The sequence below is a fragment of the Cylas formicarius genome, unplaced genomic scaffold, assembly GCF_029955315.1.
Source record: "Cylas formicarius isolate icCylForm1 unplaced genomic scaffold, icCylForm1.1 PGA_scaffold_4__25_contigs__length_36172078, whole genome shotgun sequence".
Taxonomy (NCBI): domain Eukaryota; kingdom Metazoa; phylum Arthropoda; class Insecta; order Coleoptera; family Brentidae; genus Cylas; species Cylas formicarius.
In genome coordinates this window covers 623,954-650,649 of record NW_026844334.1, presented here as the reverse complement: position 1 = coordinate 650,649, position 26,696 = coordinate 623,954, and the positions used below count along the sequence as shown (strand labels likewise).

The 26,696-nt window shown below is 38.4% G+C and overlaps 1 protein-coding gene across 1 annotated transcript in view; it reads left to right on the top strand.

The window, feature by feature from the left end:
- The window catches only part of LOC132700742 (uncharacterized), a 28,666-nt gene extending 3,412 nt beyond the window's left edge, over positions 1-25,254 (top strand). Inside the window, exons 2-4 of the mRNA XM_060668260.1 lie at positions 9,822-9,984; positions 23,829-24,012; positions 25,086-25,254. Coding sequence (XP_060524243.1) covers positions 9,822-9,984; positions 23,829-24,012; positions 25,086-25,134 — 396 coding nt within the window. The 3' untranslated portion in view covers positions 25,135-25,254. The remainder of the gene's footprint in view (positions 1-9,821; positions 9,985-23,828; positions 24,013-25,085) is intronic.
- The last annotated feature ends 1,442 nt before the right edge of the window (positions 25,255-26,696 follow it).

Here is a 26,696-nt window from a genome sequence, read left to right as displayed (position 1 = left end):
ACAATTAAATGTTACGAAAGAAAATTAATTAACACGTGTTGACAAACCAAGTAAACAAAATTTTTTAATGCACAGTGTATATTGTATGCGTTGCTATGTTACGCGCATGCGCGTTGATGCGAATACGTACCGCCGATTTGATATAAGTATTTTAGAAATTTTTCAGTGGACTGAAAAAAACTGCCATTTTATTTGTAGGACAAATGTTGTTTTAAATTATTGATCTGATAATGTCAAAACTTAGATAAATACACACTTTTACATAATAATCAATTTGACATAATTTGATACCTGTTCATTCTTTCAGCCACCTGTTTTGCAACTTTTCGGAAAATAATAGCAGGGCGTCTTACTAAATCGAATCCACAAAAATCTTGCGGATGGTTTTTAAAAATAGTTTTGTACAACAACTTCAAGGTGTAGGACTGAAAAATCCTACCGGTTTTTTTTGTAGGACAATGCGATCATTTGTTTATAAAAAGTAATTAGCATGCTAGAGTAAAAAATTTAACATGTTGCTCATCACTTTTTATAAATAAATAATAGATACATCTGTGAGGGGGTGGCCAGATAGATTTAGCTAAAAACTAAGCTGTTGCTGAACATTTTGGTATGGTAACTAAATTGACGTGATTTTATACCTGCGTGTACAACAATTTTCGTAGAGGAAAAGGTCGGGCGTTTTGATGAAATGAAACGATTTCCAAAGTATTAGCTTGTTCCTTATCATTTTGAAAAAAGGGCTCCCGGACTAGTAGATTTACAATTTTTTACAATTTACAACACAAGGATATTTAAAAACTGTCTTATATAACCGTTGCACGTATTCGGCGTTAGATGAAAAAAAAAACATTTCATCGATCGCGCGAGGGGTTTAAGGGGGTGGGGGGACGGTAACGTAACCCGTTTCGGCGGCGCCGTAAATTTTTAAAAAGCCATAAAGCCCACCCCACGAAGAAAACCATGAAACGCGATATTTTTTTTTAATTCGTTTTATTTTTTCACGCCCCCCCCCCCCCCCTCCCCACCGTCGCCGCCCCCCTCAAACCATCAACATGCAAATTCGTCGCGAAAGTTCGACGGAATTATTTCTGATTCGAGGTGGCGGGGGCGCGAGGTGAAGGGGGTGGGGCGCCGCTGACTGAAATTTATTTAATCCGCGGAACACAACTTCCTGGAACTTTCGGCAATTAATTGGCCCGGAATTGGGGCACGTCCCGCCACTCATAAACCATTTATAAAAGGTTTATGCACTTTTATTCTTTCCGGACTGGGACCGAAAAAGCTACCATTTTTTTTGCGCAAAATATATCTATATATTTCAAAATATATATTTTGAAATGACAATTGTTTCGACAACACCGTGTTTTTATAGAATGTAATATTTACAAACTACCTGCTACTATATATATACCGAAAAATGACGATAAAACCTTAATTTAAGGTATTTAAATCTAATTGATCGTTAAGCAATAAATTTGAATGTCTCATTTTGTTAATCTCCATGGCTTTCAATAAATTTAATTTTCCACTTTTTGCGGCTGTATGTACGAGGGCAGCGCCAAAGTTTCCGTGAGTGAATATGAAAGAAACAAAGTAGAGTAACAATTTTTTATTATTTTTCAATATAATCCTTCTTAACTTCAATACACTTATTACATCTCTTTATTAACAACTCAATCCATTTAAGAAATATTCTTTTGGTTTGACTGCAAAATGAGCTAAAACAGCCTCTTTTAACTCAACTTCGTCGTTAGACCGCCGTCCACGTAAGTCTTTTTTCAAATATCCAAACAAATAACAGCCGCTGGGGGCCATATCTGGACTATAGGGAGTGTGATCTATCTGTTGAAACCCACAATCTAAAATGGCAATTAATTATGACAATTATTTATGACTGCGTTCGTGTGTGAATGTTTATGGTAAATGGAAAAATCTAATTTGCTTTGCGTTTTAGTAATAGTTAAGTCTAAAATAATTAATAGAGTTATCCTGTTCAATCTCGATAGTGAATTTTATACGATTATGTAATTTAAAAAAGAATTCAATTGTCTGCCGGTTCCAACAAAGCAAGCAAAGACATCATCCACGTATCTATACCATCAGAGAAAACTTTTGCTTAAAATAAAAGTGGGTTTCCCATAATCAAACCTCCCTTAGAGATGTAGATCTGTCCATTAAATTCAAAATAATTTTGGTCTAAAGATACTATTAAGCAATCTAATAATTATGCTACACACTTAAACACAGAAAAACACATTTTGACACAATTTTGATATTTTACAAACAGCCAGAAAAAGTAGAAAAGAAAAAAAGAAAGCCATGGCGATTAACAAAATGAGACATTCAAATGATAATGTTCAATTAGATTTAAATACCTCTCCTATTGAACTAAAATTCTCACAACAACATTAAATTAGGTTTTATTGTCATTTTTCGGTATATATAGTAACAGGTAGTTTGTAAATATTACATTTGATAAAGACACGGTGTTGTCGAAACAATTGTCATGTCATAATATATAATTATATATATGTATATATATATATATATATATATATATATATATATATATATATATATATATATATATATATATATATATATATATATATATATATATTATATAATATATATAATATATATAAGTTTTAGTTCTTATTTATTTTGTTGAATAGGTTTTCATCAAGTAAAAGCCACCTCAGTTCAATTTTCATAATATATCCATTGAATCATTCGTAAACATCACATATACAGTGCTACTAATACTAATTGAATGTCACTAATTAAGGTGCCGATTATTGGGTCCGTTTTAAAAAGAAAACTTCATATGAACATACGTCCTAAACGATACAAGGTGGTAAAATTTTCAAAAATAAAATATGTTTTTTTAATATCCATTTTAGATATTTTAATTGAATTTGGCGCACATGTACCTTTGATAGTACGCCACTGATTTCTCTTTAAATAAAAATTGCCTTACGATCATTTCTAAAGAAACTGAATTTCTTGATTTTTCTTTCAATTCGATGATACGGTTTTGGTTTAAAACAAATAAAAACCTCTTCTCCGAATCTACATCCTGTGTATCTTATTAAATCGCAGGAAACTCTTATACGAGCCTTCAGCTTTTTTACAATGTTAAACCAGACTTTCAAGATACCCCCATAAGAAAAAGTCCAAACTATTTAAATTTGAGGACCTAGGGGGCCATGGTTTTATAAAATATTATACTTCTAACAGTATTGGCAAATCCTCTCCCAAAATCAGGCGACGATAATAGCCATTTAGCCTTTTTGGCAGGAAAAACTGTCCAATCGGGTAATTTTCATCAATTCTAGCTCAAACATAAACCGAAAACTGTTCTTGATGTTTAAATTCCACGACTGACTGCATGGGGGTTTTCATCGACCCAAATTGCATTTCTGGAAAGGTTAACTTCATCTGTAAAGAGTATTTTTTGGTCAAACGAAGTATAATGCGCAATTTCGTCCACAAACCATTGACAAAAATATTAACAATGTTTCCAACTATTGTACACACCATTTTCTCGAGATAACGAACTTTTGTACGATTTTTTTCTTTTCTTTCTTTTCTGTCTCTCTCCGTAGACGCCGTTTAAAAATAATAAAATCCATTAAATACCAATCATAACAATTCACGTGCGCCACTGATAATTTAAAATAAATTATTGTACATTGACCCTCCCCCCCCCCCCCCCCCAACCGGTTCCGTCGGGACCCGACGCCAATATCCAGTTCCCCTCTCCAACTCCTCGTCCCCCCCTCACCCCCCGCGAACAAACACGAAAAAAAAATCAATTAATCGAACCTCGCACAATGGAGAGTCATCTCGGAAGAAAAGCATTCCGGGGAAATATAATAAAAAAAAAAATCCGAGCGACCCGGCCCGACACAAAAGCGGATAATCCGTCGAGGAATCCGTGGGCCGCCACTGTCATTGTTCGCGTGGTATATATAATATATATGCTGTGGTCAACATCCGCCCCGTTTATTTTCCATTTTGACGATTTTTATATCTCAATTCTTGCGCATTTCGTCCTAACGACCTCCGGTATTTTTTTTAAAACTGATTTTACGATGATTTAACACGGACGGGGGCGGGGCCGATCGAAGTCCTTTCTAAACGTTCCATAAATCAGGTTAAATACTTCGTCAATCGACCTAAATCGTCGTAAATCTAGTAAATTACTGCACTTGTACCGTACAAACGAGAAATCGTCAGAACGGGACAAGGTTGATCGATAAACCGCAGCAAATCGTCGTAAATCCCGAATAAAACTTGGTAAATCACCGCAATTCTTGCGTGCTGCACGGTTTAAACGACAAATCTTAGGGCAGAGGTCGGGGCTGATCGAATTCCGCTTTAAATCATCGTTAAATTGTCAATAAATTATGTTAAATACTTGATAAATTAGCTTAAATCTCGAAAATCACCGCGGTTCTCTGGAGTTGTCCCGTTTAAACTACAAATACTCGGGAGGGGACAAGGCCGACTGAAATGTAAATCCTGAATTAAACCGCGTAAATCACCGCTGTTCTTGCTGGCTGTACTGTTTAAACGACAAATCGTCAGGGAGTTTCCAAATCCTTCCTAAACGCTCATTAAATCGTTTATAAATCACGCGAAATACTCGATAAATTACCGTGAATCGGCGTAAATCCCGAATAAAACCTCGTAAATCGCTGATGTTGATGGTTATTGAAACGTTTAAACCGTAGTACGTGTATCCGGAGCCTTCTGAAAATAAACCGCACTATTCTGAAAACTCCGCGGGTACATCTGAACGTGGTGAATCTTAGATGTATACATTTCCTACAAACAAATAAAATAAAATTAGGCGTTGGCGCGATAACCAATCCGATAATAAGTTCGGATGAAAAAATATCGCCTTGCGGATCTCCAGACAGCGATCGTCATCAATCAACGATTAATAAAAGCTTCCATCCGGAAAGTTTGAAAACTTGACTGATGGCGTCGGGAATCCATTTAAAAATTTAAGAACGTGATCGATGCCACCGACGAATTACTGATGAATTTGGTAGTTTTTGAAGATAATAAATGTTCAAAGTGCCTTCCTTCTATGCAGGATTTAATCCTGCGTCGTGTGTTAAACACGGCCGCACTGATTTCGGCTCTCGAAAGGTTGGCTACAGCGTCTCGACAACATTTTCAGGGGTTGTAACACGAGTTTGATAAATAATATCTTTTATTCTACCCCAAAGGTAAAAGTCCAGGACAGTTAGGTCTGGAGATCTCACGGGCCAAGGAAATGGAATGAATAATTTCTGTCGAGATGGTTTATTTCTTTTATGGTTTGCTACCTAGTACTTAAAAGGCCAGTAATTAATAAAATTGGCCTTTAACGATATCGACGAGTGACTAAAGCTGAGTTTTTATTAAAGAAAAAGTGAAAACAGATAAGGACATCACAACAATGGTATCGTAAAAAAACTGATATAAACTAAGGTAAATAAAAAAAAATTATTTCAATAAAAACCTGATTGGTGGCCACTTCACTCTCTAAAGGTAGAGTAAAACGCCCTCTATTGACCGTTTCAGAACCTCAAAAACAATATCCAGCCGAATAATTATTTTTCTTCAAAATTTTATGCCCTTACTGTTGGTAATTTGAAGCACGCTTTACCTCTGCATATCTACTCAAAAATTAAATTTTGAAGGGTGGGGGGGGGGAGGGGGAGGCGTCTCACGCGCGTCGCGACGGTATTAAATTTAAGCGGGAGCGTCTTTCTCGGGTAATAGATCGCTCTGTTGATCGATACGCGTGCAAACTTATCAAACGCTCTCGCGCTTTCTCTTCCTTTTGGTTTAATTCGTGCCATTGATACTACTACGTCGCACGCTGAGCGGGGGAGGAAATCTCCCACTTCCGACGCCCGCGACGCCCGAGCGATAATAATCACAGATCTAGGATTACAGAAATAAACGCGTTAATATAAAATATTTAATTCATATATTCTAAAGCCATGTTAGCCAAGTAACATTTTATTACATCTCTTTATTAACAACTCAATCCCTTTAAAAAAATCTTCTGGACTATTGGGAGGATGATCACTCTGTTGGAATCCACACTCTAAAATGGCAGCTTGCGCAATACCAGCAGTATGGACAGGTGCATTATCGTGCAAAAGACGCACGCCTCTGGGCAGTTTTCCTCGACGTTTTACACGTATGCAGTCTCGCCATTTATGTAATAATGTTGCGTAACATTTACCATTGACAGTGGCACTAGATTTTTTAAAATCAATCAAAAGAATTCCTTCACAATCCTAAAAGATCGCGGCCATCACCTGTTTTGTTGACTGGCAGACTCTGAGTTTTCTTGGAGGTGCTTCACCCTTACGACGCCACTCGATGATTCTTTTTCGATAGAGGGTCATAATAGAGAACCATAGTTTCATCTCCCGTCACAATAGTTTCTATCACAGGCTTCGGTTCCGACTCACAGAGTACCAAAAAAGACCGCGCACATTCGACACATAGCCGAAAGGTTTTTAGAAACCCATCTTGCACTAACCTTATGCACACCTAAATGATCATGCAGGATTCGACGAACACTACATGTTTCAAGAATAAACTATAAGATACTTCTTCTAGCAATACTGACAAATCCTGTCCTAAAACATGCCATTTAGCCCTTCTGGCAGGGAAAGCTGTCCAGCCCAAACATTTACCGAAAACCGTTCTTGATGTTTCAATCCTACAACTGACTACATGGGGGTGTTCATCGACCCAAATTGCATTTCTGGAAAAGTTAGCTTGATCCGTAAATAGTATTTTTTGGTCAAACAAGGGATAACGCTCGGTTTTGTCCAAAAACCATTGACAAACATTAACACGGAAGGGAGAATCTCTGGTAAGTAAAACTTGGACTCGTTGAAAATGACATGGGTACAATAGAAAATCGTGCAAAATTTTCCATACCAAGATATTCGAGATACTCAGGTTATTGCCCGCTTCTTCAATTTCTGCAGTTCTTACAGGCCCCTTATAAAATGATTATTGGCCTTCAAAGTACTTATTTAATAAATAATAAAACATATATATTTTTTTAATATCTGTAATACGACTCTGTGTGTTTTGAAAATAGACCAGTGGCGGGCTTACATGTGTTTGGCAGGTGTTGATGATCCTACAGGGTGTTCAAGAGAAACCAATATAATTGGTCCATTTTAAATAGAAAAAACGCAGTATATATTATGACTTTTTCTTAAAGATTTTACAAAAACCAACTCTCTTATACTCTTTCATATACATATTTTTAATAGTTTGCGATTTTTAACTTTTAAAATATTTACCCTTCTTTCTGTCTAGACTGTTGTAATAACATTGGCATTGTCAAATTTTTGACACCCATTGGTTTTAATAAATTATTTCAAAAATGTACGAATACGAAGCCGTGAGGTGTATTTTTGGAATCTAGTGCTCTGTCTGTAAGAGTTATTATTTCTGTTCTCAAGGTGGTTGTTTGACAGTTGTTTGACATCAGCTTGTCAAATCAATTCTGCGCGTCTTATTAATTTGATGTTTAAAATAATCCGAGCATTGTTATTTTAAAAAAGAACGATCGAGGTTGTTAACAAGATTGTTTTCGAAAAATCGTCACCGTAGATGAAAAAGAAGCTTCGCGGTTTCTTGTTCTAGAGAGACGCATTGTTTTTCTATCGGGCTCCTGCGGACCACGATGGAACTTTCGCAAAATTTATTTCTTTTTAATTACGGCAAACTTTGATAAATGTAATCATTTCATATGAAACTTTTTCAAATATCCCGCGCACCCTGTATGACAGACGAAACCTGAAACTCCCTCTCGACACAATTTTCGAGAATATTTGAACCAAATTATCCCATGTTTTGTAGTACCGTTGCCGGTACTACAAAAAATTGTCATGTCAAAATATATAATTTCGTGAAAATCTGAACTTTTAGTAGTTATTTATTTTGATAAATGGATTTTCATCAAGTAAAAGCCACCTCAGGTCAATTAGGAAACATCCCGTATATACAGAAATTTGGTAAATGGATTTTGTGCTTGTTCGCATCGTGTGCTTTTTTTTAAGTCCACCAGTGGCGTACGTGCGCGATTCGCACCCTCGACAGGCTCTGTATACGTGACATTTTGTTTCGCTTCCTTTTTAAGTTTTCAAAATGGACGTTACGCCGCCCCCATAATTATAACCTGTTAGATAACGCCCCCCGGGGGGATGGTTTCAATGGGGTGAAAACGCAACGGGGACCTAAAATCGCTCGTCAAAGCTAACGATCAGTTACAAAGGTCGATTAAAAAAAAATCAATCGAAAATTGGATCCACTTCGACGTCGACAGTAATAATAATAATAATAATTTGTCGAGGCTCTCGCCCCCGTCACCCACCCCCGCCACCCCACTTCTCCCGCTTCGCTCGTATTATTTCAATAAAACGCGAACAGTCGGCGTTCTGCTATAAGCCGCCGCCATATTGATTACTTTTAACAAAGTTGCCCGATGCACTCGCTGCCGTATAAATTTTATTACTTAAATTATTATCGGAACTCGGTACGGATTTTAGATGAAAAATTCCCTAAATGGGCGTTTTAATTCGAATAGGTCTCTACAGAAAGACGGGATAGACGCTATGGTGTCAGGTGTTGGGTCGGTATGTTATGCCCCGGTCAGAGCAGTTATACTTCGACCAGAAATATAGCGCTTTTACAACCGAACCCGCGATTAACTTTGCCTTCTGTTTAACACTCCAAAACCGCAGCCCTTGTCGAGCAGATTCTTACCCGTAACCATTCCAGGACCGTCCTAGGAATTTATCTACCAAGTATGACCAGAAGACGCAGAGTAAACGACTCCATAAACTTTTATTCTTGCCAATAACCCACCCCTACTCTCCGGTTAACTTAAATTTCTTTGAATTTCCTAATTTAAATTGTCAAAAAAAAAACGTGGCAACTATTTTTTGAAATCATCGAATCGAAACGTCTTTGTTGATTCGACGATGCGGAGAATAACTGCTTGCTAAAAATTATATTCATCTCGGTGTCGGACGTAGGGTTTAACTTCCTAACCGGCTTAGATGTAGGCAACCCGTCGAACGTAGCGCGAGATTAATTTGTCAAACTCGACAAATCCGATTCGGATAAACTCGCCCGACCGTGACGGCGGTTCCTATTAAGACGAAGACGAATTTAACGCGTTTTAGCAACACCCCGTATGATTCGCAAAGGCCGCGAAACGAATGACATTTCGAAAGGTCGAACAATGGGCAACGCACCAGGAAATGTCATCGATAACGAAGTAAACTTTTCACCGCCAACTTCGCGTTAATCCTTAATCGCGTTTATCATTTAGGCACTTTTTAATAACTCCAAAGTTTCCAAATATCCTGAAACCGAAACGGTACTACTTCGCGACGCGCAGCGTTCTGCGCGGTCGCGCCCATCGATTTCAATGTCATGGAAGGACACGCGAGCGGCAAAGATAATTTTCGATTTGCGCGGTTACCACGAAAGCGTCGGCCCGTTTTTATAGAAAATACGCGATATAGCGTTCATTTAACGCGTTTCGCATATTCCGGCCGCCGTCTCGGCGTCGGTTCGACACGGTTCCGAGCGCGGTACTCGGACGAGTCTTCCTCCACAACGTTCAAATCGATGGCCGAAATACTCCGCGCATGCGCCACTCGAAGTTTGTTTGAGCGCCACGAAACGGTTTTTACCGTTTGGATTTGCAGTTTGGTTTAAGAAATAATGAGCAAACGTGTAGCTAAAGCTCGGTTTTTGTATCGACGCAGATGTGGAGGCTGACGTACCTGCTCGTGCTGGTCCCGATGATCTGGAGCGTCGCGTCGCGACCGATGGAGCCGGCCGAGTGGCTGCACATCCTGGAGCACACACAGCGGGTCAGCGACGGCGGAACGGACGTGTTTCGCGCGTTCGACGAAGCTCACGGACGGGGTGAGTACCACCGACGTTAAACACGCGTCTCGATTGACCGTTAACGACCGATCACGCACGAAAATTTGACAGCGCCGGTCGCATTTGCGATTTTTAGTTCGCTGATCGGCCGGCGTGGCGCTTTTCCGTCATTGTACGGCAGAGCCTACTGCGTTGTGTTAGGTTACGGAGTCCCTGCTACGTGTTTGGAAATTTAAACGTTATACGGATGAATTGTATGCCGAGATAACCGTTTGCGATGAGATTTATATCGAAAATAAAGGATTCCTCCCATTTTATCGAAAAAACTACTTGCGCGAAGAGAATTTTTTCGATACTGAACAGGCCTAGTTTACAATGAATAAAAAACGAACTGCAATATAGGTTATATCGCTGCTGATGTTTATATACAGGGTGTTTTGTAATTTAATGTCAATAATGAATTAATTAATTGATTCAGAACGTCTTAACTTTTGAGATACAGGGCGGTAAAGTTTTCGATATTTTAATGAAATTTAGGGGCATTTTTGTTTATGGGTATATATTATATGCAGAGAAATTAGTTTTTATTTTTAAGTGAAACCCATACGACGCACTGAAAAAAATTAAGACATACAAAAATAAAGTGCACATTGATAGTTAGAACCGTAATATTGTTATACATATAATAAATATTTAGTTATTGCTGTGAAACAATACACAGCAATACACAGAGAAGTTCGTCGCACACACAGCGTCTGGGGGTAAACTGATCCGATAATGGAAATTCCTGTTACTTATAAAATGCAGGCGATGTCAAGTCCTGACTTGTTCCTTTCTTATTTTAAATGGATGACCACGTAGGTGTTCATCATTGCTTGAGACCATAAGGGGCACGTCAGATGGAAATTGGTCATGCGCAAGCCTATACATTTGAATGAGATCCCCCCGCAGCCGACGCTGACTTAATATTGGCAGACTAAGTATTTCGAGACCGTCATCGTATATCTAAGTTGAAGTGTCCAGCGCGTAGCTGCTCGTTGCACTCTTTCCAGAACATCACAATCACCCAATAGCCATGGGTTCTAGACTGGGGAAGCAAATTCCAGGATGGGGCGAATGTGAGTGGTGAAAAGTATGCAAGCGATGCGAGAACTAGGATTTTTAAAACTGTTTTTTAACAAAAATAACGCGCAGTTTGCTTTCTTTGCAATATTTCCAACATTTGACACAAAGTTTCCATTGATATAATAGTTCAAACCCAGATTGTTCTTGCCAACATGCAGCCCAGAGCACTTTTGAGCATTCAGCGACAATAGCCAAGTTGAACACCACTTGGAAATAGTATTCAAGTCTCTCTGCAATACTTCCGCACGTGTTGAAGGATTTTCAAATAATTTAGTGTCATCAGCATAAGCGCTCACATGAGAATCAATGCTGGAGAGCAAATCCACGGTATCCACTAAGAATAGCACTGGTCCCAGCACCGAGCCCTGGGGAACACCACTAGGCACGTTTTGGTGAAAAAGCGTTACCAATTCGAACTCTGAACGACCGGTGGCATGAGAACGTCGGTATCCACTCTAGCAGTTTACCCCCCACTCCGACCTTTTCAAGTTTAAATAACAAGTGTCGATGTGGCACTTTGACAAACGTTTTTCTGAAGTCGAGGTAAATAATATCCCCCGGATCACCTGAGTCAAGAGATATTGTCCAGTGATTCAAGCATATCAATGTATTTGATATGACTGATCTGCCGGGAACAAAGCAATGCTGTGATATAGGTAAAGTCTGTTCATAGATATGAGAAAGTGATACGAATTAAGGAAAGACCCGGGCAAGCTGTAAGAATGAAATATGGCCGCACAGGTCCGTCCTTTGCTTAGAATGTAGTTAGTTGGTGTTTTGTTAGGAAAGATACTAAACAATATTTATTTATTTGTTTAAGTCTAAAATAAAATTACAAATTATTTTTATTACCTACTTAAATTACTTAATTATTCACATAATATATCAGTATCAGTATCGCTATCATCGCCTTCGACTTCGATATCTATAATTTTGGGGATATTGGAGTTAACACGGGGAAAAACATTGTTACGATGGATGGCAAATTTCAGTTGGTGCCAAACATGATCAATGGGATTAAATATACAGTGGTAAGGTGGAAGGAAGCCTTAAAACTGTATGCCCTAGATTTTTAGCATAATTATCACAGACGTATTCCTTTTGTAGGTTCAAGTTTCGTAGAACCTCAATTAATTGTTTTTTGGTAGAATCTTCGTAAAAATAAATGTCGTTATTATACATCTAGTTTTGGATTGTCGCTTTTGTGTCACATGAGGAAGAGGTTTTAGTCAACTGTCTACTGTGATAACTTGCATTACGCTACTAGGACGAATGTTTGGAACTAGTTTGTTTTTAAACCAACTTCCAAATAAATCACCGGTGGTGTCTTTATGGTAATCCAGAGAAGAATCTTTAATATTTTTCGCAGACAGAGGAAGTCTATTTGGAATCCAACCATCTTTAGAGCTAGCATGTAAAATAATTATTCTTTTACCTCTTTTTGATGGCTCGTTTGTTTTACACTTATCAGTTGGGTCAACCCAACCCTTTTCCAGGGTATCATAAGTGTCGAACCAGGTTTCATCCAAGTAAATAATTGGCCTTTGTTGTTCTCTGTAAATCCTAATTTTTTCTAGATATTCCAGTCGCCATTTCCGAATTCTAAAAGATTCCATTAAAACTTGCCTTTTGTCAATATTTTAAAATCTAAAACCCATGTGTTGAATACACTTCCATAATGTCATGAAAATGTCAGCATCGCTTCTTTTTTTCCTCGCTGGAATGGGATTATTCGCAATTTTCCATACAATTGATGTTGGAATTTTCGTCGACGTAGCCGTTTCTTCCAAATGTGCTTGCTTGCTGGAACCACGTTCAATGAAAGTCAAATAAACATTGTTTATAACTTCCTCAGTCTCAATAGAATAGTGTTTTCTACATTTGAACGGGAGCATCTCCTGAGATACACTAGACTCGCACATATTTTGCATAATTCGCATACGAGTCAACACACGCTGCATTACACACGAAAATGAAAATTGCTCACTTTCTTATCTATGAACAGACCATATAATATGGCAGTGGATCAAAAACGGCAACACCTGATTTACTATAAGGCATTCAAGAACATACATAAAATACACACTAGGCTGATAGGGCGGTAATTTGAAACATCGAGCTTATCACCCTTTTTATAAATCGGTGTTACATTTGCGGATAACCGGGAGTGTGGCAGAGTCCAAAGCCGCAACGCTTTTACTGGAAATTCTATAAGTTCCGGGAGCAGAATATTCTTTTAACTCAGAAATAGTTTTTTTCACGTCCTGTTGGTCCAAGTGAATGTCTTCTAATAAATCTAGATTTATGGGACCCTCATAGTGAGACGGTAGTTTAGCTGGTTGATCAGCAAAGACACTAGCCAAATATGAAGCAAATTCATTTGAAATGAAGTTCCGGTTGTAGTTATGTCTAAATAAAGAAATGAAAACCTTTTTGAAGTACACCCCCAGTATTTCTTATTAAATCGCGGGAAACCAGATTTTTAAGATGACCCCCAAGAAAAAGTCCAAACTATTTAAATCTGCGGACCCAGGAGTTCATGTGATGGAAATATTCTTTTACTGCAAACCTAGTGAGCAGGCGCGCCGTCATATGTGCAATATTGACAAATCCTCTCCTAAAAACAGGCGATAATAATGGCCATTTAACCGTTCGGGCAGGAAAAGCTGCCCAATGAAGTAATTTTCTACAATTCCAGCCCAAACATTTACAGAAAACTGTTCTTGATGTTGAGATGAGATTAATAATATGAGACATTCTAATGTATTGCTTAACGATCAATTAGATTTAAATACCTCTCCATTATTAGGCTTAAATTCAATCGACGGAATGTTTCCTACACCTTCATCACGATCCGGAAGATGTTTAACCCAATTCCCCACTCCGGGTCTGCGGGATTAAGTAACTTACCGTGAAACAGTTATATCCCCCGCACCTGAGGCTTTGACTGATTACCAACACGGACTGTCCTCCGTAACCCCCATAACACCGACTACAACGATTCGCCCAAATCCAATGACGCTTTGCATAATCCGACACTATGATTGTGCGAGATTGAACGGCGTGGACGTATAATTCGACTCCGGAATTGTATACGGGGCTGCCACAACAAGCAACACGTAGTGGAACGTCCTGTGTGTCTTCAAACGTTTGGTAGCCACCATGGTGACAGTATTTAGGTCATATGTAGTGAGAACTTTGTCTTCCTTGCTTTCATGAGAATCCTGCTAGCATGGCAGGAACCTTCTGGTTGTTGGTATGGTTAAGCCGGGATTCGGGAGACCAAAACAGTATGCAGTATTTTGGTTAGTTTGGGTCGATGTACCTGGCTTTGTTCTTGTAAGTATGCTTCTTGATGTGATCGTGATTGCTATTTTGCAGAGTCTTGGGATGATTCCTAGTTTGGTTGCTTCAGAATAGTTAGACTGTAAATTTGGAGGTTTCGTATAGACAGGCGAGACATTATTGCTACTCACTATAGAAAGGAATGCAGCTGTTCTATTCCAGATGACGAAGCCCTAGGTTTGACAATTGCCGCGAATAGAATAAAACTTTATTAACCATTCAGATAAGTTAACAACACCTAGCATGAAGACTCTTCAAAGAATATAGTATTTGGTTAGCTTCGATCGATGTACCTGACTTTGTTCTTGTAAGTATGCTTCCTGATGTGATCGTGATTGCTCTTTTGCAGAGTGTTTGGATGATTCCTAGATAGAAACTGCACTTAGCAATTTGTTGTGCACTTTAGGGATTTTCAGATCTGAAGGAAGTTCACCGCTTGAAAATACGGCTTTTGTTGCAGCTGTCTAAGGTGTGCTTTAGTATTTTTTGTATGTTTTTCAATATTCGTGGTATAAATCTGGAGCAGTTGTTTTGTAGCACGAGATGAATCGAGGCTATTTTCCCCCAATTGACACCATCAAACGATGTACAGAGATTGTCCAGGTCCATCTGAGTAGCTCGTCTAATCTGAGTGTGGTGCTCAGCCAGGGTAGAAACATCTTTATATAATAATAATAATAAAAACGTTTATTGCTAACAGCATGAAAAATTACAATAGAAAGTTAAGTGTAAGTAAACTCTCATTTAAAAAGAAAAATGATAATTCCAGATAGCAAAGAATTAGCCTTTCTATGCTAGAGTACATAAATTTTATTAAACGGATAGCGAGGTGACTTATTTTTAATGATCAAAAAGCAGTTCGGGGAAAATTTGAAACCCTTTGGCGTCTTTGAATTACATAAATCAACCTCAAGCATGAGTTTTAAAATTTTTTGATCGGCTACGTCGAGGCAAGGGCTTTAAACACTAGAAGAGTGGTTCAGCTGAGACAACACCTTAAAGTCGCAAAGCGGATCCGTGGTCTCTTGTGGTAGATAAGAATAAGCTAGTTTTAAGCTTTTCGGTTACATGCTGACGGAGACGAAGGTTAGAAACCAAGAACAAAACCAGGCTTTTACTGGAAGTTGAATTAATAGGTTTAATTTTCAGTAGATGATCCGTAGCAATATTTTAGAAGTTATTCAAATCAGCATTTATAAGTACATTACTTTGCCGAATGTCACTGTCATTGACAGCTGTCTATAGTCGGGTGTCGGCAGTATAATTAAGATGATTTGGAGATATGCGAAACTGAGAAGTATAAATAGCAAACAAAAGATTATCCAAGATGTTCTCAAAATTCGGCTTTGGTCTATTAGACGGAAAGTATATATAGCGTTAGTGTAAAACCATCCAATGGAAAATTTTGAAAAACTAACTTCAACCCTAGTGAAACCATCAAACTCTTCTCAATCATCAATCTGTCGTTAAGGCTTCTTCTCTATCAGACTCCGTGAAAAAATCTGTCTCCCCTAATCCCGAGATTCGCAAACTTTTCTTTTTTTCTTTTCCGTGTCCAGGATCACCATTATGAATAAAGTATTATTCTAAATATTTCGCTCCCAAAATTTGGCCACCTGAAGGGCCTTGTCGTTGCATTTGAGGAGGTCGCCATGAGAGCAATTTGTGCCAAGCAACCCGCACTGCAACAGATGATTGTAGTTCTGTTCCAAGCCGCAGTCACAGGTAGCATTGTCCTGAATGTAACCCCAGCGTAGCAGGTTTGTTTTGCATCTTGTGACTCCTGTGCGTAGCCGATTTAAAGACTTCCAGGTTGCGAAGGGGAGTTCGTCGCCACAGCTTATACTTTCTTTCAGATCTAAGAGCGGATTTTGCACTTTCTCCTGCCATAGATTTAACCTTCGTTGTTCAGGTGTGGTAGTGAGAGGTACTGTTGAATGGATAAAACTCCTCCTTGACTTGAGCCTTGCTGCTACTGGCTGGTGGTGGAACAGAGGATGCCTTGGGTCACTGATTTGCTTTTTCCGTTCTATTTCTGCCGCCACAGTTCTTCGGATGGGTGGCGGCGCTATTCCTATAATTGGGAAAATCTTTTCAGCAGGCGTAGGTTTGAGGCAGCCTGAAATTATTCTCCCAGTCTCATTAACTGCAGTGTCAACATGCCTGGAATGTACAGAATTTGCCCAAACTGGGGCAGCGTATTCTGCTGTGGAGAGGCAGAGTGCAGCAGCTGAGGTTCGCAGGACACCAGGTTTAGCCCCCCATCTTGTACTTGTCAATTTGCGTATAATGTTGTTTCTAGCAGCCACCTTCATCTTCGTATCCTGGCAGTGTGCTCTGTATGACAGCGTTCGATCCAGTTTGACACCAAGGTACTTAGGCCAGTCACAGTGCTCAAGTTCTTGTTGCATCCAATTTATTTTCAATTTCCTGTTGGCTTCTTTATTTCGAAGATGGAAAGCGCACACCTGAGTCTTAGATGGATTGGGTTTAAGGTTATTCTGTTCATAATACAAACCAAGGTTTCCAAGGTACTGGTTAAGCTCTTCCTCCACCTTCCCAAAGGTTTTCCCCTGTACAGCCACCGCTGTGTCATCAGCATATATGAAACGTCTCACCTTGGAACTATTTGGCTGATCATTCGTGTAAATGTTATATAATAAGGGTGCAAGAACGCTTCCCTGTGCCAAGCCGTTCTTCTGTTGTCTCCATCGGCTATTTTTCCCCTGCAACGTTACATAGAATCTTCTATTCTGGAGAGTGCATTCGATAAACTTTGTGAGCCTGTAATCTTTAGTGAGATTATATATTTTGTGCGTCAATTTTCTATGATTGATGGTATCATAAGCTGCACTTAAATCAATGAATGCAACTCCTGTCACCTGGCCCCTCTCATACCCATCCTCTATGTGCTGTGTCAGGTTGAGGATTTGCCCACAGCATGATCTGCCAGGTCTAAAGCCAGCCTGCTCCGCGATCAAGGACTGATCGATTTTCTCAGAGATCCTGTTGAATATCATCCTCTCCATGCACTTGAAAAGATGACATAGTAGAGAGACAGGCCTATAGTTTTTGCAGTTGTTTGGCTCTTTCCCAGGTTTCAGGAGTGCTATCACTCGTGCTCTCCTCCACTCTTTGGGAATTTGCATAGTGTCGACACAGTTATTGATAAGATTGAGCAGCCATGTTCTTGTCTTTGGTCCAAACTGTTTGATTTGCTCAGTTCTTAGGTCATCAACACCTGCTGCCTTATGCTCCTTCATCTGTTTGATAGCCCCTTGTAGCTCTTGCGATGTGAATGGCGTATCTAAGGAGTGGTTTTCACTCTCCAGCTCTCGTTCAATCTCTATTCTCCTGTTTTTCCCTGCAGTTTTGCCATTTAGGAGGAGCTGGTGGGCAATCTGATTGGCTGTGACATCACCCATGCTTGATTTCTTTGTTGTTGGATCATTGCTTAGATTCTTTAGCAGCTTCCAGGCTCGACGACTGTTTCTCTTCATATCCAACTGTTCAAGGAGGTTGCACCATCTTTCCTTTCTAGATTCTGCTATGAGAGACAGTAGCTGTTCGCCAGTGCTTACAGTCTCATCTGAGAAGGGGTCCTCATCGAATAGTTTTTCATAGCTATTGAGGGCAGCTAGAGAGTCATGATCGAGGCCAGCAATATAGTTTACTTGACACCCTCTTGGAATGTGTTTCCTGGATATTTGCTTTACAATATTCACAAAAGCTCCATAAGATCTAGGTATTGGTTCTAACTTATTCGCAAACTAGGAATTCCACTTCGACCTATCATCAGCACTATTGGTTTCGTGCGTAATTCCTTTCATTTCTGTCCAAAGAGTTGGAAAGCAACCCCACCCTTGCCACTCCTGTCCTTCCTTACATTCAAAACATCACTGACCACATATAAAGAAAAAACAGATTTAGCATTTGTCCAAAAATCTTCCAACATCTTCGAACTAGGCTCAAAGAACATGAAAGAGCCTTAAGACTTCTACCGATAAACCCATCAGCAACACAATCGCGAAACCGAACGTCAGACCTCTGAAGAAGCCAGAAGGAATCCAGAAGATTTATAAATGGTATGACCACAAATAAACTTTTCAATTAAAAATTAGTGAAAGATTGAAGTTTGGGCAACTTTTAAAAGACCCTGTATGTCCCCGCGTCATCTGTAAGCCACCTTGTTATGACGTGGAGAGGCCACTCGCAATATCCGAGCGCTTAAACAGATTGTTTAGTCTGTACCCCAATGGGACTCCATTTAGGCCGCCGTTTACAATGAGCGTTTTTCTTAAGCATCAGTTTAATTTGAACAGGACTGTCTGCACAAGAGACAGCAGACGTCGGTAGGGAATATGCTCTGAGTTCTGTTCCTCAGGGATCTAGTTTAGTATTTACACGTGCCATCCGGAAGATTTGCAATTTGTGTAACTAGATATAAGATATAGCTTTCTTCGTGAATTCTGCTCTATTGCAATGAAGAGGTCAATACTATTTACAAATGTCGAGTCTATCCTTAACCGCCACCGCAATTCTATTTGAAGAAGTTGAAATCCTTGAAAGTCTCTAAAATTTGACCCCGTCCAAAATTAAAGACATATCGTGTCACGTGTGAAACGCAACCTTAAATGTGTTATTAAGGCTGCTTCTCACGCCTCTAAAAAGTTTAAAAGTCAACCGACAAAATAGTTATTCCAGTTTTTGTAACGTGTATCCCTCATTCATACGTTTATAACAAAAGACAATTTTTCCGATTTTATAAGAAACCTGCGAGAACGCTATTGCCGTTTTTGTTTTGTCACTTGTCAAAATTACTAAAACCTATTTCGAAAATATCAACGAAAAACTATCCGCTTAAGGGACATGCATATATATAATAATAATTACATGATTAAAGGCATTGTCCGATTTAGCTCTGCGGTCAAGGCGACAAAAATCCACTCGTTTGTCCGGGGTTCAAACCCCGGCTCGGACAAAAATTTTATTTACGAAAAAAATAAAGCGACGCGACTCATGTTTGAAGGTACTTTTAAAATACGCGGGAAAAATATTTCCGCACGCCTCGCGGAAAATTATAACCCAGTGGCGTGCGCGAAAGCGGAAAACCGATTTAATAAAAAGAATTCGATAACACCCCGTATAATATTTACGTGCATTTCAACGTAACGGCGCACAAAACTTTTCGACGTCATTCGTTATTACGTATACCGGATCTGCATATTCGAAAGCGCTGTCGTCGCACAATGGCCGTCGTCTAGTAACGATGTTTGTGCACGCCATTTAAAATTCTGACAGCGCGTTTTATTAAATTTAATTCGACGCGGAAAAAATCGCTTGAGCGTAGAAAATGCGGACGGGCCACGCACGCACGGTAATTAATTGGCCATTGACGTAGATTTATCCGGAAACCGGATACGACGTACGAGGTGTCCGGAATAAGGTTTCCCACCACCGTGACTCAGAGATTACGATTTTTTTAATTTTTAATTTTACTTTTATATAATTTTCTTTCTTTTTGTTCTCGTTTTTAATTAATTTATTTATTGGTTTCTTTTACTGGGCATACATTACTTGTTATTGCATTTTGAGCAGTAGGTAACGATATGTTTACTTTTTTTTAGTACTAAATTTGTCTTAATCGGTGTAGTTAGAAGTTTATGCGCTATTTACTTAAACTAGGTTTTAGTCCGGTTTACCGGAGTTAATTTTGAATAGCCTTAGGCTAGACTTGGCCCTGTATATTTTTATAATATTATTAATATTACTAATGGACTAATGGAATATTTAAAGTCGATACATCCTAATATACCTTCTACGTTTATGTTTATTTATTTTAGCAAATTGCCGTCTGAGATACAGCATTCCATGCATATACGGCAAAGGATACATTGGAGAGATCGGACGAAAAATATCAACTAGACCCAAAGAACATCAAAGAACCTAAAAACTACACTCGTTAGCAATTGTCGAACACAATCATCAAAAAACCGAACATCAAATCTTATTCGATAAATCCAGAACATCTTTTTTTTCATTATACAAGCTACAAAATTTTTGGTATTTTTCAAAAAAAAAAAATTAAGACCTGTTACGCTGCAAAGCAAGATTGCTACTTTTCTTTTGTATTCAGTAAGCGTTGCCCGCAGATTTTCTTCTTCAGAAATAAGTTCATTTACGAATATCTCGATATTATCGACGTGAGTGTCGGAAGTTCTTTGCGTGACGTAACATCTGAGTAGTCAAACTTATCGAATGTTGCAGTAACTTCCCGGAAAAATGCGAAAACACACGTACAAATGGCAACGGCGGGTGTCGTAAGGCTTCGCGCCGGATCCTCCATCATCCGGATGGTTTTGCAGGCACAAAGGACCGTTCACACTCTGCGCTCGCGGCTTTCGCACAAAGATCCGCCGCCATTGTTACGTTCCGCGCGGCTCGTCGCTTGTAGAAAACGGCGGCGGCTGTTATTCCGCGTCGATTGTTCCCCACGCTATACGCACTCGACAGCAGCTAGAAAGGACTTTTCGCGTCCCGGGTTACGCTGCGAATTCTTCTTCTTTAAAATTTTCATAAAGATGCGATATTGTCTCGACTTTTCATTTCTTTTCTTTCGCTCATGTCATAGGTTAGGAAAGAATATTTTTATTTTATTAATTTTTTATTTTTTTTTTGAAAAAATAAATCGCATTTGTTGACGGCGTAAATAGTTTAAAAAGGGGTCCTAATATATCCTAAACCAATAAAACCAAACTAATATGAATTATATTATTGTATATATATTAGAAGTTTGTTAATGGGTATATAAAAATAAAAATACCTTACAAAAAAACGGAGATTTCCACGACTATAATAAATATATATAAAAACAAAAATTTAAACAATAAAAAATATATAAATAACAAAAATAAAAAATATATTTTACGAACGCCGGTATTAGAGTCTACAAAAGATTATCCTCAGAGCTACAGAGCAATAGTAATGTAAACATTTTTAAATCTAAATTAAAGTTTTCCTCCTAGAAAACTATTTTTATAATTTAAACGAATATTTTACCTATTAATGTTTATCATCACTCTAGTGTGTGTGTATATATATATATATATATATATATATATATATATATATATATATATATATATATATATATATATATATATATATATATATATATATATATATATATATATATATATATATATATATATATATATATATATATATATATATATATATATGATGACACTATATTCCGGGATATCATCCGTTCGCTCGTTGAGCTCCGACTGGAATCCTGCAAATCTTGCATCCGACTGGAATCCTGCAGACGTTTCGCCAAAACCTCACTTGGCATCTTCAATGCTCGCGCTCCGAAAACACTTCGAACACGAGTGTTCTCAAAATGTCAAAATGACAGCAGTGCGCTATTTTGCTTATATTTTTTTAATGGTAAGAGGGGCATATGATATCTGCTTTTAAGGACTTTCGAAAATATTTGATTAGTCACTTTTTGCAAGACGGTCAAACGAATTCTCGCAAATGTTTTATTACTATTGAATTGCTTAACCGTAGCCTAAAAAAAAAATAAATAAATAGTTTCGTCATTTTATCAACTGTTTTATCAAATGTTCGAAATTATCTGTTTCAAAGTCTTTCGGATTGTCAACCGAATTTGGTTTTGTAACATAAAGTTCGATTTATACACAACTCGATCGACAGACCTAACACCCCTGGGACTTCTGTCTTTGGGGATATCAAAAAATGAATTTTAATTAAAAAGTTGATAAAGTGATGAAACTATAAGGTTGTTCGGAAAGTCATTTCGTTTTTTCCCGTCAGAGGACTTAATTACGTTTTTTCGAAACCAACTTCACACTTAAGCCGCATAACCATTATATGTCTTGAGAGCTGATATTGCAAGGCTTGTGTGTGAAAAAGTTCTATTAATTCTACGCAGTAGTTTTTGGTTGGTGCCCTTTTAAATATGGAGAGCAATAAGCAGCATTTTCGTCATATTTTACTTTTTTACTTCAGAAAAGGTAAAAATGCTGTCCAAGCGAGAAAAAAATTGACGGATGTGTATGGAGAAGGCGTGTTAACAGTACGCCAGTGCCAGAACTGGTTTGCAAAATTTCGATCCGGCAATTTTGATGTCGAAGATGCACCACGGTCTGGAAGGCCGGTCGAAGCTGACAAAGATGCGATAAAGGCATTAGTTGATGCAAGTCGGCGAATAACCACACGAGAGATCGGTGAGAGATTAAATTTGTCAAATTCGACTGTTTATGGCCATTTGAAAGGCATGGGCTTAACCTCGAAGCTCGACGTGTGGGTGCCCCATGTCCTTACGGAGCGAAATTTGTGTCGTCGCGTTGACGTGTGTGATTCGCTCCTCAAACGTCAAAAAAATGATCCATTTTTGAAGCGGATTATTACTGGGGACGAAAAATGGGTTGTATGCAACACTGTTAAACGCAAGAGGTCATGGAGCAGAAAAGATGAACCGGCTCAAAGCGTGTCAAAAGCCAACATTCACCAAAAAAAGGTGATGCTCTCCGTTTGGTGGGATGTCAAAGGAATCGTTTTTTTTTTAGCTTTTGCCGGACAATACAACGATTAATTCAGAAGTCTATTGTCATCAACTGGACAAATTGAATGATTCACTTAAAGAGAAGAGGCCCGAATTAATCAACAGGAAGGGTGTTGTGTTCCACCAGGATAATACGAGACCTCACACAAGTTTGGTCACTCGCCAAAAACTTTTACAGCTTGAATGGGACGTACTGCAACATCCACCATATTCTCCAGATCTGGCGCCTTCAGACTACTATTTGTTCCGGTCCCTGCAAAATTTTTTGGATGGCAAAACCTTTACCTCAAATGAAGATGTCAAAAACCACCTGAACCGGTTTTTTGCCAGCAAGGACCAAAACTTTTATGAGAGGGGAATTATGTTACTGCCAGAAAGATGGCAAAAGGTGTTGGACCAGAATGGCCAATATATAATTTAATAAAATATTTATTCATTATACGAAAACTGTCTTTCATGTTCCCCAAAAACAAAACGAAATGACTTTCCGAACAACCCAATATTTACTTTTTAAATATTATAATATTGAAAATCGACAAAGAGAAAGGGAAATGAATGAGCCAATGAATGATTACAAGAATAACATCTCGATGCTAGTTTAATGAAGATGTTTTCGGTTTGTGTTTGTGAATTGTGAGAGCATTAGCATTAGGGTTCGCACTATTCAGGAGATTTTTTTCATAAAATGCAACAAGCAAAATGGACGAACACTGCAACAAAAAAAACGGAACTCTATCTTTTGCCCTCTTCACTGCGATGTCGATAACCCTACGGTCGTGCCAACTAAACTTCGCGTGCAGTGGGTTATTTTTGGTTACAGATTTGAGTAATACGGAGGGAATGGAGCAGAAGGAGGAGGAGGAGGAGGAGGCGAACGGCTTCATCTCGTCGGCAGACAAACGCGCATTGTCGATGTTTGCTCGCTGGGGTTCCGTCAACAGCATCGGCAAGGAGCGATCGCCCATCAGGAGCGGATATTCCGCGGGATCGATGGAGTCAATCAGGTGAATATTATCCCCAACCTTCCCCACTTCCCCGTCCTCTATAATAATGCAGTCATCCATTCTTAAAACAGCATGACGAAAGAAGTGTCATACAATATTTTAAAAATATTTATTAATTAATATTTTATTTTATATTTATTCGTCAAAATATTGTTTTATTTGCTTAAATAATAAAACGCCCATTTTGATTCGATGGAAACTGAAAAGAAGTTGAATGTGGGAGTACAGGAAAAAATAACAAAATACATTGTGTTAAGTTCAATAAAGGAGAGGTATTTAAATCTAATCGATCGTTAAGCAATACATTTGAATGTCTCATTTTGTTAATCTCCATGGCTTCCAATAAATCTAATTTTCTACTTTTTGTGGCTGTATGTAAAATATCAAAATTGTAGTCAAAAATGGGTTTCTCTGTGTTTAAGCATAATTAGAATCCAGACTATTGCTTTTAAACGCTCCCTTATGTTCGCCAATGCGTTTCTTGAAGGATCTACCTGTTTGTCGAATATAAATTTTAGGACAAGATCCACATTTCAACCTGTAGACACCTGATTTTTGAGATTTTGGACATTTCGTTTTATTGTGTTTTAATTTTTTTTCCAACACACACACAAAACTAGGAGGAGAACTAGTTTGTTTTTAAACCAACTTTCAAATCAATCAGCGGTGCTGTCTTCATGGTAATCGTAATCCAGAGGAGAATCTTTAATATTTTTCGCAGACAGAGAAAGTGCATTTGGAATCCAACCATCTTTGGAGCTAGCATGCAAAATAGTTATTGTTTTAACTCTTTTTGATGGTGCGTTTGTTTTACACTTATCAGTTGAGTCAATATTGGAATTTTCATCAATGTTTGACTCAACTGATAAATGTAAAACAAACGCGCCATCAAAAAGTGGTAAAAGAATAACTATTCTGCATGCTGGTTGGATTCCAAATGGACTTTCTCGATGTGAAAATAATGGAGTCGGGCGTTGTGAGAAACAATTGTAATTAGATAACTTTCGAAGTAGTGAGTTACCTGTTTATACAGAGTGTTTTACGTTTTCCGGCCAACTTTCCAACTTTTTCAGCACCCAAACGAGGAGTCGCATGCTGGGCCAGCCCCTGCGGTGGGGCTAAAAATGGCGTCCCGACGACGACGGCGGCGCCTCTGCGTGACGTAACACCATCATCAAAATGAAATTCCTACACAGGGTACGATCGTAACAACGAAAAAGGAACAAAAAAAAAATAAGAACGCTACGCCTTAAAAACGACCCCCCCTTCCCCCGACAACGGCCCCCCTCGCGCGAATGGCGTTAATCAAGAGTCGAAACAAGACGCATTAATTGGCCTCCGCGTTTAATGGCGTCGCGAAATTTTTCTAATTCAAACAAAACGTTCTTAATTGTTACGCAGGGGCGAATAGACGTCCGCCATGATTAACAAGACTGCGAATTTATCGTTTTTTTTTTGTAACGCTTACTCGCTCGCAAATATCGACATCCCGATACGTTTCTTCTTCTTTTTAACAGTCAAGTATGAAAAGAAGAAGAGGAAGAGTTCAGTTGATAATTTATCCGTTATTCCCCACTTTGCTAGGACGGTGTTTCGGTTAAAAGTAGAAGAGCCGATTGACCTAACCTTCCCCAAGGCCCCTCGGCCATTTAGCGCTCGTAACGGTATCACAAGCTCGTAACTGAACGGTTTTAGTTCAAAATTTAGTAAATCGCCACATTGATGGGACCGTATTTCAGCTAAAATTTAAAAATCTGATTGGACTTTCAGCCACTAGTAAGAGTCAAGTATACCCCGAGTGTTGTGTCGTTTGGTGTTAGTGTTGTTTCTACATTTTATGATTAATTATTATCTCTAAATTGTCGTGCTAAGTTCACCTAGTTAAAAATTAAAACGTTTGGATTGCGTGTTGCCAGTGCCCGTTGGGCACTGGTAAAAGATACAAGGAGAACCAGGACATCTCCACCACATCTTGTTTCTTGTCCTTGGAGGGTGAGGGTGAAATCCTCTTCTTCTTCTTTTTCGTGTTCTTTTTATAAGGCTTTTGCCTTGTACTCTGTAGTGACCATCTCTTGTAATTTTCGGCAGTCTGTGGTCATCGGGACCATCGTACAATATCAAGGACACTGCAATGTCTTCGCTTCTTTTGTGGTCCCTCAGTGTTTCTACAGTATATATATATATATATATATATATATATATATATATATATATATATATATATATATATATATATATATATATATATATATATATATATATATATATATATATATATATATATATATATATATATATATATATATATATATATATATATATATATATATATATATATATATATATATATATATATATATATATATATATATATATATATACATATATATGCTGTTTTATTGAATTCTATAGACTTTTCAGCAATCTGCCTCATTGTAAAGATTGCATCTATTGTTGACCTATTTTTTCTAAAGCCTTGTTGCACCTCACACGTACATAATACGTGCTGCTCCTGTAATAGTTCCTCTCCTCCGTACTTCAGCAACTCGTTGGGTATTTCATCTTCTCCGGCAGACTTGCGGTTTTTTAGTTTAGGTCCATGGTTCCTGAGGGATGCCAAGGTGTTCTTTCTCACTGTGTACTGGATTAGTGTCAGTTACCCACACATCTTGAACTGAGGTGGC